Below are 17134 nucleotides of genomic sequence, written 5' to 3' on the forward strand. Positions count from 1 at the left end.
GCGGTGGCGGCGCACGAGCCCCCTTCGCCCGCTCCTCCGGGGCATCCCGGGCCAGGTCCGCGCGCCGCTGGGGATGTTGCAGCCCGGGTGCGCGTGAGGGGAGCTCCCCCCCCCGGGTGCGCGTGAGGGGAGCCACCCCCTCCCCCCGCGCTCTCTGCCGGGCACACGCGCCAGCCATCTGCAGGAGAGCCCGGCCGGGCGGAGGTGTCGCCCCATCACGTTCCGGCTGCAGCCGCCGCCTGCCGTGTGTGGCTGGGAGCCGCTGGCAGCCGCGGGGGGAGGGGAGGGGAGAGGAGGGGAAGGAAGGAAGGAAGGGGGGGGGCGGGGGGGGAGGCCAGAGCGTTGTCCAACACGTGAGGCTCATGTGATGGGGGAAGGCAGGGCGCTCCCTCCCCAGCACCGCCAGACGTGCCGGGAGTCACAGGGTAGAACACGTAGCGCCAGCCACCCACTCGCTCCCATTTAACCCAGCCTGCCGCCTCCCAGCGACTCCTCAGCTCGCGCCCTGCCCCGGCCGCGCGGAGATGAGCAGCGCGCCCTGAGCCGTCTGCAGCCCCGGAGCCGGTCCCGACGCCAGCGGGGTTCTCCGAGGAGCTCGCCGCGCACCCGGCGCTGACCGATTTCGCTGCTTTCGGCGAGGCTAAGTTTCAGCAGAGCCCCCCCTGCAAAGCCTCCCAAGCTGCAATGGAAATGATCCCCAGCGCCCAGCCCCCTCCCGCCTGCCTGGGCAAGCTGCCTGCGCTGGAGAGCAACGAGATGCCCGGGTAAGATGCCGCCTCAGTGGTGCGTTTCTCGGGGCCAGAGCGCCCAGTGCCCTCCCCAGCAAACCCACGGGCGCAATCTGGCCGCTGGCTTTGACTTGAGCTTCGGATCCTTCCCCCTGTGCCTGCTGGGAGCGTTGTCAGACGCATTTGTGTCACTCCGGGTGCAGGAAAGAATAATAACCCATCGCGTTTTTATGTCATTTGTGCAGGCTGGCCTTTTCTCACATGTATCAAGTGTACAAGCCCAGGAGAGGGTTAAAAAAAAGTGAAGACAATAAGGTAAATGGAGGAATTGCGGAACCTTTGCATTCTTAGTTAACACCTGTCCATTTGAAAAGTTGTATGCGTTTGTGTCTGTTCTGATTTGGTTTAAATCTGCTTTTGCATAAAGCTCAACTAAGCTTTAACCGTTATTAAATTTGCGGTGGGGTTTAGGAGGGGTTGTTTTAACATCAGACAGTTTGAATCAAAGTTGTTGGGGTTTTTTTGCTCTGAGACTGTTGCACTTTTACCTCTTGTCCCCGAATTTGAGGCTCAGAAGGTGGGAGGGGACTATATTTTTGCATTAATTTAATAATTCTTATGACAGAAAATCAGTCAGTTAGTAGCAGCTACACATAATACTTTTTGGGTACCCAAAAGCATGAGATCTAGTTTTACTTCTAGATCACCTTTTACCTATGTGTCTATCCATGGTGCTAGAAGTCATCTTGTGTCTTGTCTGATTTTCTCCTTTCCTTTGGCTTCCAGGAGACCTATAAATTGCCCCACAGACTGATAGAGAAGAAGAGACGTGATAGGATTAATGAGTGCATCGCCCAACTGAAAGATCTCTTACCAGAACATCTCAAACTTACAGTAAGTGAAAATCTGGCTAATATCCAAACTCCTTTTCGTTTTGGGGATGTGTGTTGGTTAATGGATTTCTGTACAGGTAGATGTGCCATCTAGAGGTTTCCTCTGAGCACTGCACATCAAAGTGGAAAAGGCTGCGATTTGGGCAGGTTTGCCACTTTGATCAGTCTATTACTAATAGACTAATGGATTTCCTTCCAGATACTGTAAATTTTTAAACAGTGTATATATTTGGTGGTGATAGGGTGATATGAATTGAACTGCTGCAATGTTAAAATGAAACTTCATGTAAAAGTGATTATTGTGGGCTTGATGTGAATGTGAGGGATTTGGGTTTTTCCATTTGAGCCACTGAAAAAGTTCCATGTTGCTCTTTCTGAAGTTTTACTGGATTCCATTTATAAGTTGATCCCTAACTTAACTGAAAGTCAAGTCCTTTTAGAGTTTGTTTCCATGCTACCTGTTTTGGGTATTTGAAAGGATTCTCTGTGTTCTTGTTTTGCGACAGATGTTAAGGACCACAACTTTTGTTTCTCTAGTGTGTGTGAGGTGCCTTGTTTTAAAAAGAATAAAGGCTTAGGTGCTTGATTAAAATTAAAAGAAAAAAATCCCTGCAGAAGTTTATGGGGAAAGCCACTTTGGCTGACATCCTGCAGGACTCCCCTCTTCTGTCACCGTTCAAAAGAAACCCTTTGACTGGCTTCCCTTGTGTTAAGGTCATAATGCCAGCAGGGGCAGCAGAACAGATAAAATAAAATACTTGTCTGAGAGCTATGCAGTTGGTCCTAAAATACCCATAGGATGTAACTGTATCCTTCTCTGCAACCTTCCCTTTAAAATTTTTTTTAGTTTACATAATATGTGGATCAGATTCCAAATGTTAAGATTTTTGCTCAAAATCAATCAGAGTGATTTCATTGAATAAAGACACAATTTTTAACCCTGTTCCCCAAATTGCAACTGTTTTTTTCTTTTTTCATTTCACAATGAATTAGAATTTTTTTAAGATTTCTTGAAGCGTGGCCAGCTCTAGGATAAGTACTAACCTGCCCATTTGTTTCCAGACTTTAGGTCATTTGGAGAAGGCGGTGGTTCTTGAACTTACCTTGAAGCATGTGAAAGCACTAACTAATCTCATTGAGCAGCAGCAACAGAAAATAATTGCTTTACAGAATGGTTTACAAGCTGGTGAGTATTCAAGTCATGTTTGTATCATGTGAGAACCCTAGAATGTCTTGTGATCTTACTTTCAATATCTTTGAATAGTGGCTACTTATGGCACTTAGTTTGGGAGGTGGGAGGGTAAGTTTGTCTTTTTTTAAATTTTTATTTAGCATGCATACCCTGCTTTATGTGCATGTGGATTTATGAAAAAGATGCCTTTCATCCCTCTATTTAGTTAATTTATAACTAGCTGTTAATATAGTTTTAAATTCAACCTGATTCTAGTTGTTTTATTTTATAGTACAGTTTTACTGTGAGGGCCTGATCCAAAGCCAATGGGAGTCTTTCCATTGACTTCAATGGGGTTTGGATCAGGTCCTGACTTTTTTCTCCCCTAATATATGAAAACATCTCTTTTACATGCCCTTTTTGGTTTCTCCATAAGCCAGTTAGTGCACGCTTTGCAGCCCGGGACTGTCTAAGGGCCCACAGTGTTTTACATCTGTTTCCTCCTTCCCCTCTCTTTGTGACACTTACTTGAGTCTGGCAGGCTAAAACCAGCTTTTCTAGAAAGGCTGCTACAGCTTTAACAGCCACTAGATATGCAGTAGAATTACACAGCCAAACCCAATGTCACGTCCCGAACTTTAGACCTAATCCCCCTTGGTGTATGCAGCTAATGAGGGATAAATTGGGCCCCTTGTACCTAACTTTCATTAGCTGCAGAGGAGCTAGATTTGCAAGATGACATTGGAACTGATGTCTTTCTGAGGAGATACCAGGGTTGATTCGCTGTGCTGCCTTTTGCAATTTTCTCCCTAAACTCTAGTGTCTGTTGTGGTTGCCACGTATAATGAGTATAGGATCAAAAACATATTTAAAGACTCACTGTTAGAGGGAGGTGTAAAAATGGGTGTTTAAAGTGACTGTATTGTAGTAGAATTCACTTTGTCTAGCTGTTTTGTAACAGATACGTAATATGGAGATAAAATTTCTTCCTTTCCCCAGTGCACTTTAATGATATTAATAAAACTATTTAGCTCTCTGTTAATTTTTAATTTATTTCTGTTAATGTTCCCTCAGGTGACTTATCATCGAGAAACCTTGATACCAGCCAGGAAATGTTTCAATCTGGTTTCCAGATGTGTGCCAAGGAAGTGCTGCAATACCTGGGAAAGCATGAGAACACCAGGGATCTGAAATCTTCTCAGCTGGTCAGTCATCTGCACCGAATGGCCTCTGAGGTTCTCCAGGGCGGAGCCAGCCGAAAAGCTGGAGATGCGCCCCTGAAAACGGTGGACTTGAAGGAGAAGTCTGGCTCTTTGCCCAAAACTGCTGAGGGTTATGGCAAGAACTGTGTGCCTGTTATACAGAGGACTTTTGCACACTCCAGTGGAGAGCAGAGCGGGAGCGACACAGACACAGACAGTGGGTATGGAGGAGAGCTGGAGAAAAGTGATTCAAACGCTGATCAACAGTATTTTCCAAAGGATACGGGACTCAACTATACCATGCAAGAGAGAATAAGCTCTATTAAGCAAGAGACTGAGGACCCACCAGCCAAAAGGACCAGAATGGAAACTTCAGAAGACGAAGGCCATTTTAGCAGTGATCTGATTGGCTCTTCAAGTAGTTTTTTGGGCCCTCACCCTCACCAGCCTCCTTTGTGCCTGCCTTTTTATTTGATCCCACCATCCGCAACTGCCTATCTGCCTATGCTGGAGAAGTGTTGGTACCCGGCTTCCATGCCTGTCTTGTACCCAAGTCTCCCAGCCTCTGCTGCAGCACTTTCAGGGCTAATGAACCCAGATAAAATCTCTCCATCTCTCCTGATGCCTCAGAGACTTCCTTCTCCACTACCAGTCCATTCCCCTATCGACTCCTCAGCTCTGCTTCAAGCTTTGAAGCAGATTCCTCCTTTGAACTTGGAAACCAAAGACTAAGCACAGTGTGACCGTTTTTCTTTTTCTTTTCTTTTTTTTAAGTTTGAGGCTCTTTCAGTTTTATATATCGGCTGGACTGAGGTGTGGGGATAAAGGTTCATTGAGAGTAGGAAGCAAAATCCACTTTTCTCTGACTTGTCAGATAGCGTGGGAAAGGATGAAGGATGCACCCAGGTTAGCCATTTGGGGGAGTTTAAAAGGAAAAAAAAAAAAAAAGGTTTTCTTTGTGCTTTACCCTTTACTCTCCCCATCTACAGAGCAACAGCTGACTTAGTCAGTGAGGATTATATTTCAAAGCTGTGAAAAATATTCCATTAGGCAGATTTAGGTGTTAGGGTCTGTGAATATAAAAATATGGTACTTCTGATGAGGGCTTTTCAAAGCAATGGCCCACCGCCAGATTTGTTACCCCACCCAGTTGCCAGTATTTGAAATGATACGTGCATGCACAGCAGTTGAAGCATTGGTGTTAGTCCCACTAAAACGATTCAGAGTAGCAATCACTGGTTGGTAACGCACAGTCAGTGGTTCAGGGAGAGTGAAGACAAGTTTCTCTCCACACCTCTGCTGAATGTTTAAAAAACAAAATAAAATGTAGATGCTGCTTAGAAGCTTTACATGGTGTACTTCTAATTAATAAATTAACATGCATCCCTTTCTATAACTCAAGCTGCTAGTTGGGGCAGGGGAAGAGAAAATATCCCCATGGATCCCTTTGCTTGTTGCACCTAACTCTAGACCTCTCTTTTACTGCTACTGTACAGGTGTCTCTGGGTCTAGTGTATCTGAAAGCAAAATGGTTAAAAAGCCCCATTAATGGGGGCACAGCCAGCAACTGACTGTTTCACTTCTGAGCCAAATCCAGATATCTTGTAACAGGGTGAAATTCAATTGAAGTCAACAGAGTTGCACCCCCTGAATTGGCCCCCTTGAGTGCCTTTGAGAATTCAAAACTTTTTTTTTTTTTTTCCAAAGGAACCTAATCCCAGTGGGATTTGGGTGGCCAAATCTCTTAGGATCCTCCGAAAACCCTAGTCCAAATTTCTATTTTAAATAGAGTTAGAATTTGTGAAAATTTCCCTATTAATAAATCTTAGAACTATTTGGGCCTGTGCACCACAGATTCAGTAGTTGCTTCAGTGATGAACACTGTGTCCAATTAGGCTTTAAAAGAAACTAACTGCAAAAAGCAGTCAGGTTTTTTTCCGTATTAATTTTGAGACATTGTTTCCAGAGTAAATGTCACATAGATGCTCATTTCATTCTACCATTGCACCAGTTGTTAAGATGCACTGTGCTTGATTGCAGATTGTGTTCTCATGTTTATTTTATTATTGTTGTTTTTTTTGGTATACAGTTGTTGCCTTTATTTGTAAAATCTTGTTATAAATATATATGTATATATAAAATATATATATTATATAAATATATTAAAAAGTTAAAACGTTTCAGAGGTCTATTATTTGTATAACTACTTGAGCATAAAGAAGTGAGAAATATGAATGTATTCCTGATTTGGGGGTTTTGTTTTTTGAAGAGGTTTTGTTTTGTTCTCTAGGGAGGGATACAGTGTTTATATTTTGGAGCCTTCTCAAAGGTGCGATATTGTAAATATTTTTATCTTGAGTAAATGTTAAGTAGTTGTTTTTAAAATACTTAATAAAATAATTATTTTCCTGTGGAAGATAAGGCTTTGCCTCTTGTTCTTTGAAATATTTGATCTATGTCGTTCCATGTGACCTAATCCAGCAACCAAAATGGCATGCCATGTGGGCTTAGCACTCTGCCTGTGGGAAAGAAGTTGCAGAATCACGGTCTTAGTTATCCCTGGTACAGCCTTGATGGAATAAATGCCCAAAGTCATCCAAAAATTATTATTGTAGTGTGGTATTTTTTGTTTAATTTATTGCATTTTATTTTTACCTCTTGACCTTTTCAGCTTTAAAGAATGGGAGACCATATTGGGTTTGTACCTTCACTTCATTTAGGTTTGTTTCTTTGTGATGTAGCTAAAAAGTCTGAAAAGCTTTGGGTTTTATATATTTAAAAAAAAAAAGTGGGCGAAGAAAGAGGATTCCTGTGCTTGTTATTCCATTAGAAATTCAGGTCTTGTCTACTCTAGCAAGATTCTATGGAACCTAGAGAGCTTTTGTAATCACAAGAGCCAGAGTATGAAACCTGAGCAATTGAGAAGGGATATTTAGTCAGACTGCTTAAAACTTTTTGTTAATCTTTTCTCAACACCTGTTTAACTCTAGTGCTAAGGGCCACATCTTCATTGAAGATCCAGGCAAAGGGGATTTTGTGCGTGAATCTCCCCCTTCCATCTGAAACACGTCCTCAGACATCTCCAGATCCCCTTGCCCCTCTCCTGGACGCAGTGTAGGAATCTCCGGTCTGCATTGAAGGAAAGATTGTGTCGGCCTTTGGTGAGGACTGTCTGGGACAGGAGTGTGGGCAGAGGATGGGTATAGGTTTCCCTTCAACCCAATAGAAATAATTCAGTTTGGGGCTTTATTTTCTATCCTCCATCCTCTGGCATCCCAGGAGTAGCTGTAGCCAGTGGGGCACCCAATGGAGCTGCTAGGCCAGAGAATTTCTGGGGTGGGGACCTACTGGTGGGATGGGCTAAAGCCACTGTGGAGGCACTAGGCCTACATGCAGATGGCTCTAGGCCTCTGCAGATCCCTGGGGAGTTAATCAGGTTTGGGGGCAGGCCCTGTGGTCTTTTCCACAGGAGGGAAACCCCACCATCTCAATGGAATGATGCAGGGCAGAATCTCTGCAAGGGGATCCTCAAGGAGATTTCTCACCTCAAGTCCCCTCACATGGGTTTTTCTGCTGGAAAGGGGTGCTCTAGGCCTTCTAGAGAAGGATGATCCTGTTAAAGATTCAACACCCCCTTCAATTAGTGTGTGGGATATCACAACAAACCTCTCTGAGACATACCAGAAGTCCTCCAGCAAAACCAGGGCAGGCCACACTTGACACGTGTGATATTTCTAAGCTAAACAAGAAAACCCCACCGCTCCTTGGACCTTTATCTGTTGTCAAGAAGCCAAAAAAGGGCATAGCCCCAATTTTAAACAACTCCTTTGTAGGGGACTTTAAACCTCATTAGAATATAGCAAGCCAGGAGAGGAAGGAGAGACACACTCTGGTGTTTGTACTTCACCAGGAGTTTTGCTGTAGGGATTTCCCAGGATAGCCAAGCTAATGCTCCAAAGGACCCCTATGTTAAAAACAAAAGCGCTCTGTAGTGTTGGTGTGAGCCACTATAGCTTTTAGTGTCTGGGCTATTCATGTAGCATATATGGCAGGCAGCTGCTCTTTTTGGTAAGTGCTAATTGCTCACTTGGGGACTGATCCTGCTGCTATTGGACGTCAATGGCAAAACTCCCTTTGACTTAAATGGGTGTAGGGTGGGTCCCTTGGTCATGGTAAGGGCCGTATACACGTGTGCTGGCTTGGGAGCTAACCCTGCCCATTTTCCATGTCCCTCCCTCATGTTGTGGTGCATGCCCCAGCATATTAGTTGGGTGTATCTGCTGGTGTGCTATGGAGGGATTCTGGCTGGCTGCTCAAATCTCACCCAAGGCTGCCTACGCTTGGTTTGTGGCTGCTACACCCATAACCCCGGCCCTCCTTTGCCTACGGCCCAGGCTGGATCTGAACCCCGGAAGGAGGAGACACCCGCTTAATTCTGCCAAGAGTTTCATTGTTGTTTGAACTAGCTTTGTAGCTAATGCTGAAAAATCTGATGAATATTTTCTAATACCATCAAGTAAGTCTTGGCAGTTGAATTTATTTAAAACATGCACCTTTTGTTTACATCTCATGGCACATCAGCCACGGGTAATAAATAATATACAAGTTTTGGTTTTTTTGCAAAATGAAGATGACCACAAACCTTTCCCAAAGGCAAACTGTTGAAGAAAGCAGATGGGCTTTGCACTAAAGGTTTGTTCTAGTGGGTGGGGAGGGGAAGAGGTGGCTGAAAGGAGGTAAGTACATGTACTAATGTAGAGTATGGGACCCTGGGCTAGATCATTTATTGTCTGTCTTTAATTGCTTTGTGAACACTGGAAACGGGGCTAGCCCATCAGCTGGCATAATCAACAGTGCTAGGTCCATTTACATTGGTGGATGAGCCGGCCCAATTTCTCTAATGGGTTTGTGGTATGCCATGCCATTCACTGTTGTAGGAAACCTTTAATAATTTACTCTGAAATGAATGTGTGTGTAAATGGGGAACTGGCGCATTGACATTCATGACTGAATGACAGTTATGTTGTATTTTTAAGGTGCTTATCATGCAGGAGGACCAGGAAGGCTGGTAGATTTGTGAAGGTCCCAAACTGGGGTAGTGTGTAACAACACTATCGCGCCCCAAATGGGCCCCGAACCGTACAGGCCCCAAAGATGAACAGTCAGGTAAATTACGGCGGAGCCTCCTTATCTATCTGGGGAACTCACACTCTCCACCATATTTATTTATTTTAGAGACAAATCCTGCTCCTATTGTAGTCACTGTCAAAATTTCTACAGATTTCAATGGGACCACTGTTTGACCCTCAATATACTAAATTCTCAACACTTCAAGTTGGCAGAATTACAGTTTATTTTCAAGGCTGTCACTTTGAGCTTAGCCTTTCCCACCTTCTTTACCCTTTGCTGGTAGCAGGACCCACAGAGACTTTCTCTGCAGCAAACAGGGACACAATGAGTATAAACATAGGTGCAGGATATGCCCTTTCATAGCAAGGACATGGCTGTTGTGGGGAAGTTTCCCTCCTGGTACAGGTCAAAGCCAAAAAAGCAAAACTGAGGGGGCGACATTCCATTGGTGGTGAAAGGTGCAAGAGTGTGGCCTAGTGGATAGTCCTTAGACTGTAAGCACATCAGGGCAGGGATTATGTCTGCCTCTATGGAGGTAAAGCATCTAGTACAATGGGGCCATGGTCCTGACCTGGGCCTCTGGGCACTACTCTTATAATAATAACAATGGTGACTTAGAGGTAGGTCTCCTGGCTTCAGTTCCTGTCCCTGCCACTGATTTTCTATATGATCTTGGGCAAATCACTTCAGCTGTGCCCGTTTCTCCGTCTGTAAAATGGAGGTGATAATACTGACCTCCCTCAGAAAAGTGGTGTTGAGCGTGGCTGATGTTTATCAAGTGCTTGGAGACCCTGTGAATGTGAAAAGTGTTATGTAACTTACAATTCTAATGTATAAGCTAGATTGCCTTGAAGCTCCTGTATGTGCTGCATCCTTCACTTTGCTGCATCATTCATCCAAGATGCCCGGAGGATAGGAGCAGACATTTCACCATGTTTCATTTCCATTTAAAAAAAACCCCAAACCCTACCTTAATGGAAGAAAATCCTAGAGCAATCAAGGGGATATTGCAGCTGAGGCTACCAGACTGTGACGGGGTGCTTTGCTCAAGTCTCTGCACTCACACTGTTCAGACAGGGTGTGTTGAGTTCCCCTGACTTGTTTTCATGGTCTCACCCAGCTCTGACCTGCCTCAAATGTTGACACAATGTCACGTTTCCGACTGCAGTCTTTCATGTGCAGCCTGAGGCTAAATACGGCTGCTGGTTCCTGGAAACAGACGTGCCTGGCACCCTTTCAGTAGAAACCCGATCCTCATGCAGGCTTGGCACAGCAGCTGAATAACACAGCAATAACTCTTTCAGCAGCATTTCAACCCATAAATAGGGCTTCCCAAGCAAACTCCTCGAAGTGCAGAAAGACATGAACAAGGATTTAAAAAAAAATCAAATAAAATCAGAGTGCATGAAAAGTGAATGCAGGGAAGAAGCCAGGATTAAAGTGTTAGAAGGACCCTGCAGAAATACAGAACCAGCTTTGATAAATATAACTGTAGGATTATCTTTTTGGTGTTAAAAAAGAAGCAAATTGTGTAGAATTTTATAATGTCCTGGTAACATTTTATCCTAACCCTTTTGTAAAGGTAAACCAGTAATCTTCCTGAAAAGGAGATGTATTCCAACCCAGAGCAAGCTGGGATAATTGAGAGACCCTCATAATTTTAGCTTTTCACCACCTGTTTGGAAAGCTTCTGGGACTGGATGGTTTTTAGAGGCATGTACTCTGGGAGCTGCTTATCCTTCGCATTGTGCATGGGCCACAGCCTAAAATAATCTGCAACAATGCACATTTTTTTGCTGCAATTTCTTAGAATTCAGGTTTTTTTTAAATCTGCTGTGACTTTTCAGGAATATGCACGTTGAATAGTAAACAAGCCCCTTGTCCCTAGAATCAGCATCTCTGTCTCTCTCTTACACTGGGGTAGGGGGATTTCTCTTCCCGCACAGGCTGTGGCATGGACACTGCAGTGCCCTTCTGCTTTGTCCTCTCTTTCATCTGTAAAGCGTGTCGCTGCATGTGTTTACAAATGCAAGGCATTGCAAGATCCCTTGAACTGTGTCCTAGTACAAAAGAGGCTTTGAAACAAGAAGCACGTTGTCATGGCATGTTCCAGGCCAGCAGCACTAGACTGAACCAGATAATTGCTGTTTCTGCTTTAGCTGTTTCATTGTGGAAAGAATGGTAGGTCATGCAGCAAGCCTTTTTCACCTTAAGACTCTTGATGGGCTATTCTAACTTTAACCGTCTGGGGTGGGAGAGGAATGCCCTGGAAATAGGTATGAGTGTGTGTAAGACCTTTTATTATATACTGCCAGTTCAGTTCTGGCCCTGATCAGTTGTGACAGAAAACTGTCACCATTTCTGGGCTGTTGAGTGACTTACGTGAAATTAGTTTGTTGGTCCCAGGCCATGTAACTAGCTGTGGGAGCCAGTGGACCCCCAGCCACATGACACAGGATATTAACTTTTTGTAACCCTGACTCATGTCATGACTGGAGCCAAGAAATCTCTTACCAGCCTACCTGTGTTTTATACCTTCATCACAGGCCAGCTTTGGTGAGCTAATCTCACTCTGTAGTTGTTTTAATCACACTTCTTACCATAGTGCCTGAGTAATTCTCAGTGACAGGAAACTGCCTGAGTAAAATCCCCAAACAGGTGTAGAGACTGACCAACCCCATCACGCTTAGACCTCAGGGTTGAAGCACGTTGACTAGAGCAGAGAGAGGAAGCTTGTACTGCAGCTGTCTACCCAGTACCTGTTCTGTGGGTTAATTCAGCCTTTTAGTCTTTATGGCTGTCAAGCCAGCACTTTTTAGGGGCACTACATTCCTGTTTATCTTTTAAGAAAACAAAGAGAACTAGTTCTTTTTGTTTTTGTTTCTTTTCTTGGGTGCATTTTGCTTCCTGTCACTCCACAGAGCCAGTTAGTACATGTAGACACAATACATTTGGAAAGTCTGACACATAACAGTGTGTTTGGAAAGTACTTGCAGATATCTGCTTTATTAAAAAAGGAATTGCAAAAGGAGGCAAGCTAGTAAGGACCTAGCAGCACAGGCTGGCTGATGGAAAAGCAAGGCCTTTAGGGCTAGTTTGTCATAAGTAGCTACAAGTATTTTCCTAAAAAAGTTACTGCAGCTTTTTGAATTTATAACCCAAGCAGCATAACCTGTAATCAGCTTGGTGAACTAACATTCTGTCCAGGATCTAGGCTGCAGAGAGTCTTACGATATGGCCTTGTTAACGTTAGGGCTGGTCTGTCTATCTTTTCCTCCAGAATCTACTGAACTTCTGGATCATTTGGAACAGTTTGAGGATTGTTTGTTTGCCCTGGACTTTTTGAAATCACACACACCTCTCTGCAAAATGGGTATAGCAGGCTACCACATCAGAATCCACTCACTTTGCACTGAGAAAAATGACTGCCTTTGGTGAAAAACACTGGAGACTCAGGCCCTAAATCTTGCAGAATTTGGGTTGCTGGGAAAGGTTTAATACCATGAATTTGATCAACCTTCCCTGACCATCACTTCCCATTTTATTATTCAGTAAATGAAGCATAACCTGACATTTTATCATATGCCAAACAACAGCTCCATGCAAAAATGCTGACAAAAAGAATGCCTAGTATTTGTGGCCTTTGACCTCTTATTAACTACAGTGAATAAATACTATTCCCTGTGCAATCCAATTTTGCCTTTCCTCTAGGAATGGGCCTCAGCATCTGACATTGTTGAAGATCTTGCAACCATCTACTTTACTAAGTTCAAGGGTTTAAACTTAATTATCATTGGCTCTGGTAGAGTGCCAAATATAGACAAAGAAAGATTTGTTCTAGTTTGAAAGTGACTGATGATGGTGAGAGCCGAAATATTATGTATCCTTGTTACGGAGAATCCAGATGTGCTTAGGTTACCTTGTCGTATCAGTGACTGCTATTTGCACTTTGGTCTGAGAATGTACGTGATGCTAACATGTATCTGAGAATCTTTAAAAAGATTTAGCTCTTTTATTCTAGACATCTAATCCTTAATTAGATTGTGTTTATATTAAAGGTGTTTTCAAATTGCTACATTGTTTAGCAATGGGACAGTCTACTTTTACTTAAGATATTGATTTAGAGTACTATAAATGGTCCACAATGACACTCATCATAGGTGATTATTGTATAAAATATATAAGTAATTGTGAAATTAGTGTCATTTGGTATTAGATGTGACCCACAGGCATATGTAACAGCACTTTGACAGATCCTAGATGGATAAATAAGTGGGCAAATTTCCAAAAGTGCTGAGCATCCATCCAGCAAGACCCACTGACTTCAGCACATTTGAAATCCAAGTAACTTATTCAAGACCCTAAATATAAATGTAAGAGCCTAATTTGAAGCTCCTAAGTGTTGAAAATCTTGACCAGAATTAACAGTCTAGGAGAATCTTCCGGGGGGAACAGAAGGGGGAAGATTTGTGATTTTCCTAAAGCTGGAGTTGAATTTCACCCATAATCAAACAAACATTCGAACCACAATCCAAGTAGAATGATTTCAGTGCAGACCGCCTTGCAGTCTCAACGTATGGAGTATTTAGTACACAGGAGGCTGCTGAAAAAGTCATATCTAGCCTGAACTGGCTGGATTCTTCCTTTCATGTTAGCGAGATCTCTCGATGTACTTCAGCAGCCAGGCCAGCTCTCATTGTTTGTCTCCAGGGCGTCTGACTGTAACCCTTCATCTGGCTGAAGCCAGGATGACTCAAGGACTTCTTTCAGGAAGTACGGTGAAGAGAGAAGGCGGTGACCCCTCTGGGTTCTGTTCGGGAACTGAAACAATCTATCATGGAAAAACTGGTCTTTGTGGTAACTCAAATGGAAACTTACCAAGATGACTGTTTCCAAGATTTCCCCTCGAATCACTGTGACTCCAAAGAGCAGCTTTCTAAGATAATGCCCTTGGGAGAGCTCTTATTGGCCTCAGCCATGCCACAGTGTCCTCTTTTCTGGGATACAATAGGCCTGATTCTCCAATCACACCAAAGTGATAACAGCAAACGTTCGTTTACTTCAGGGGAGTTACTCCTGATTTTCACTGGTATGTGAGATGAGCAGAATGAGGCCCAGGGAAGCTGTGATCCCTGATTCTCTGTTACTTTGCACCCCGTGCCACAGTCTTTGGCCTAACAAATATAATAGCTGGAGATTGGCCCAAAAGAGGCAGGGGGAACCTCTACTGGCATAAAGCTGGCAGAGGCAGCTCCTTTGCCTCCTAGATCTCCTCCTGTAACAGAACTGCACTGCCTGAGGTCAAAAGCTGAAACACAGGGGCAGGGCAGAACAAGTCTCCACTGCAGACAGTTGCCCACTGATTGAAAGTCCCTGAGGTCCCTTATATTAGGGCCAGGCAGCTGAGAATCAAAGAGCAGTGACTGACTGTCTGTCTGTCTGTCTGTCTCTCTCTCTCACACACACACACACACACACACTGTACCTGAGCTCAGCACAGTGGAGGATCTATCCTCTTGTGTAAATATTTGCACCTGTGCAAAGGATCATATCAGAACGGTAGCATTTTGCCCCCCACTTTTCACTGATTACCTAAAGGCCATGGGGAATCAGGCTCCTGCCCTACCTCTTGTACCAGAGCAAAGTGGGTATAAAATGCTACTAAATGCCCGAGTTAAACCACTGCAGGAAAAGTTTGAAGATCTCCTCGCACGGTGCCTAAGACAACTGCTGGGCAGGAGCACCGTCAGCTTTTTTGCTGCCCTAGGCGGTGGAAGGTCCCGTCCCCGAAATGCCACCCCCAACAGAGGCGGTGGAAGGTCCTGCCCCTGAAATGCCGCCCCCGACAGATCTGGCTGCCGTGGTCGCTGCCCCCCAAATGTTAGTGTCCTAGGCGACCACCTAGGTCGCCTAATGGGTTGCACTGGTCCTGCTGCTGGGCGCACTTTGGGGAATTTGGACCCATTAGGAGAGAACTGCCATTCTAAAAGTGAAAACTACTTAACCCTTAAAATCATGTCTGAATCTAATGACAACAATGGATACCTTATTAGCTGCAGAATGTTGTTTCATTAGGACAACAAGAGAAGAAGTGACTATTGGGCAGTGGTACAGCAGCACTGAAAAGAGCTTAACTGCGTCAGGGGAGGTTTGGTGGTAATTTGAGCAAGGAGCCCTGTCACACAGTCTAATATTACACGGTTCCTGTCTCTAGGGAGCCGAGGGCGCTCGTGAAATGCATCTCTGAGAAAGAGGGCAGCATGCTCTGCTCAGAGAGGTAAGGGAATTCCACCTCACGTATTAGTTACTGAGACTGTGATTCCCCCGTGAACCCTTTCAAACAAATGCAGCTGCTGGGTACTCAGCTTCCATGTGATGAGATGTTTCATAACCAATGTAACTGCCAGTGCTTCTGAGGGCCTGCTTGGGGCTTTGCTGCCTTGCACTTCATGTTCGCACCAGAGCAAACTGCTACCAGCTCAGAATGGTAGCATTTCACATCCACTTTGCACAGAGGTTGAAGGCAGTCGAGAATCAGATCAGGTCTACCCTACAGCCCTATATTGATATAACTATGTCACTCAGGGGTGTGAAAAATCCACACGCCTGAATGACACAATTATACCAACCTAACCTCCTGTGTAGACAGCGCTGTGTCGATGGGAGAGCTTCTCCCACTGACATAGCTACCGCCTCTTGGGGAGGTGGATGAACTACACCGATGGGAGAAGCTCTCTTGTCTGTGTAAGAATGTCCTCACTAAAGCACTAGAGCGCCACTGTAACGCTGTTCGTGAAGACAAGCCCTCGGGCTTCCACTCACTACCCCTAGGTTATGTGTGAGGTCAAAACTATCCGTGCAATTCCACACTGAGTCAATCAGAGCTTTAGGGGCTCAGCACATCTGAGAATCATGCCTCACACTGGGCATCCAGAAAATGGAGCCACTCAGTATGAGCCACTCAGTTACTATGGCGATGAGCACCACGGGAATCCCTAGAAGGAAGTGAAATAAACAAATGCATTTCTTTATCAAAACAGAGTGCCTCACAAATGAACCTAAGCCTCACAATTATTATTGACCTTTTGCAGATAGAGAGGCTGCGGCCAACGTTTTCAGAAGTGGTCACTCCTGCTGGGGGCGGGGTGCTCTATTTTTTGGATGCCCAATTTGAGGCATGATTTTCAGATGTGCTGAGCACCTGACACGCTCATGGACTCAGAGGGGAATTGCAGGTACTCATCAGCTTTGAAAATCACGCCAGAGCAGGGGTCTTATTTTAGGCATCACAAAAATAAACACACCCAAAATTAATGATGACCTTTTAACATGTGGGCCTAAGTGGTCCTAGAGGAAGTCAGGCAGAACCAAAACCCCTCTCTCCTGACTCCCGACCCTGGGCTTTAATTACAAATCCAGCTCTATATCTCTGAGGGCTAGAGCAGCTGGGCTTCGACCTGCGTTTACACACTCAGTGTGCTTGCTGAAAGACATACCTGATGGCATTTATATCTTTGGAGAGGTCTGGAAATGTTCAACACGTTACAGGAAGGAGAATAGTCACTTTGGGGGAAATTCTCCCCCTCCCCGCCCCAGAAACCCACAGAAAGCAGGATGGGTACATCACAAATTGCACCAGCCTGATGGTATAGGGTCTGTATTGTCTCCTGTCTCCCCACCCCTTATGGAAGGGATTGGCAGTGGTCTAGCAAGAGCAGAGGGTTAGGTCAGGTCCAACTGCATGGAGCCCAAAGATCCACAGAAAAGGTAGCCCCAAACCTATGCGCCAGAGTACTTCTGTGTGGAGACCCTGCCCAATCTTGTGGCAGCACAGATGGCTCACTGCAGTGCTGCTGTTGGCTTCCCAATCAGGTCAGTGCTTTGCTTCCTTCTCTGAGGGTGGGAAAAGCCACCGAGAGAGAGAGTTAATGCTACAGTGAGCAGTGTTAACCTAAGCAGAAATTTGCCTCAGGGTTATGAATAGCTGCTGTGCCGAGTGACTGTTCTCTA

General features: G+C 44.7%; 1 protein-coding gene across 1 annotated transcript; it reads left to right on the forward strand.

The window, feature by feature from the left end:
- The first annotated feature begins 389 nt into the window (after positions 1 to 389).
- On the forward strand, positions 390 to 4980 carry BHLHE40 (basic helix-loop-helix family member e40). The gene is made up of 5 exons (XM_034776847.1): positions 390 to 764; positions 974 to 1043; positions 1515 to 1622; positions 2684 to 2807; positions 3867 to 4980. The coding sequence occupies exons 1-5, from the start codon at positions 685 to 687 to the stop codon at positions 4724 to 4726; spliced, it is 1242 nt and encodes a 413-aa protein (XP_034632738.1). The 5' UTR covers positions 390 to 684; the 3' UTR covers positions 4727 to 4980.
- Positions 4981 to 17134: the final 12154 nt, after the last annotated feature.

The sequence above is a fragment of the Trachemys scripta genome, chromosome 7 (genome assembly GCF_013100865.1).
Source record: "Trachemys scripta elegans isolate TJP31775 chromosome 7, CAS_Tse_1.0, whole genome shotgun sequence".
Taxonomy (NCBI): Eukaryota; Metazoa; Chordata; order Testudines; family Emydidae; genus Trachemys; species Trachemys scripta.

Bases quoted from the DNA above. Each gene is read 5' to 3' on its own strand.
- BHLHE40 (XM_034776847.1), top strand. From the start codon at position 685: ATGGAAATGATCCCCAGCGCCCAGCCCCCTCCCGCCTGCCTGGGCAAG. The intron at 765-973 runs GTAAGATGCCGC...TCATTTGTGCAG, and splicing joins GAGAGCAACGAGATGCCCGG to GCTGGCCTTTTCTCACATGT. The intron at 2,808-3,866 runs GTGAGTATTCAA...ATGTTCCCTCAG, and splicing joins ACAGAATGGTTTACAAGCTG to GTGACTTATCATCGAGAAAC.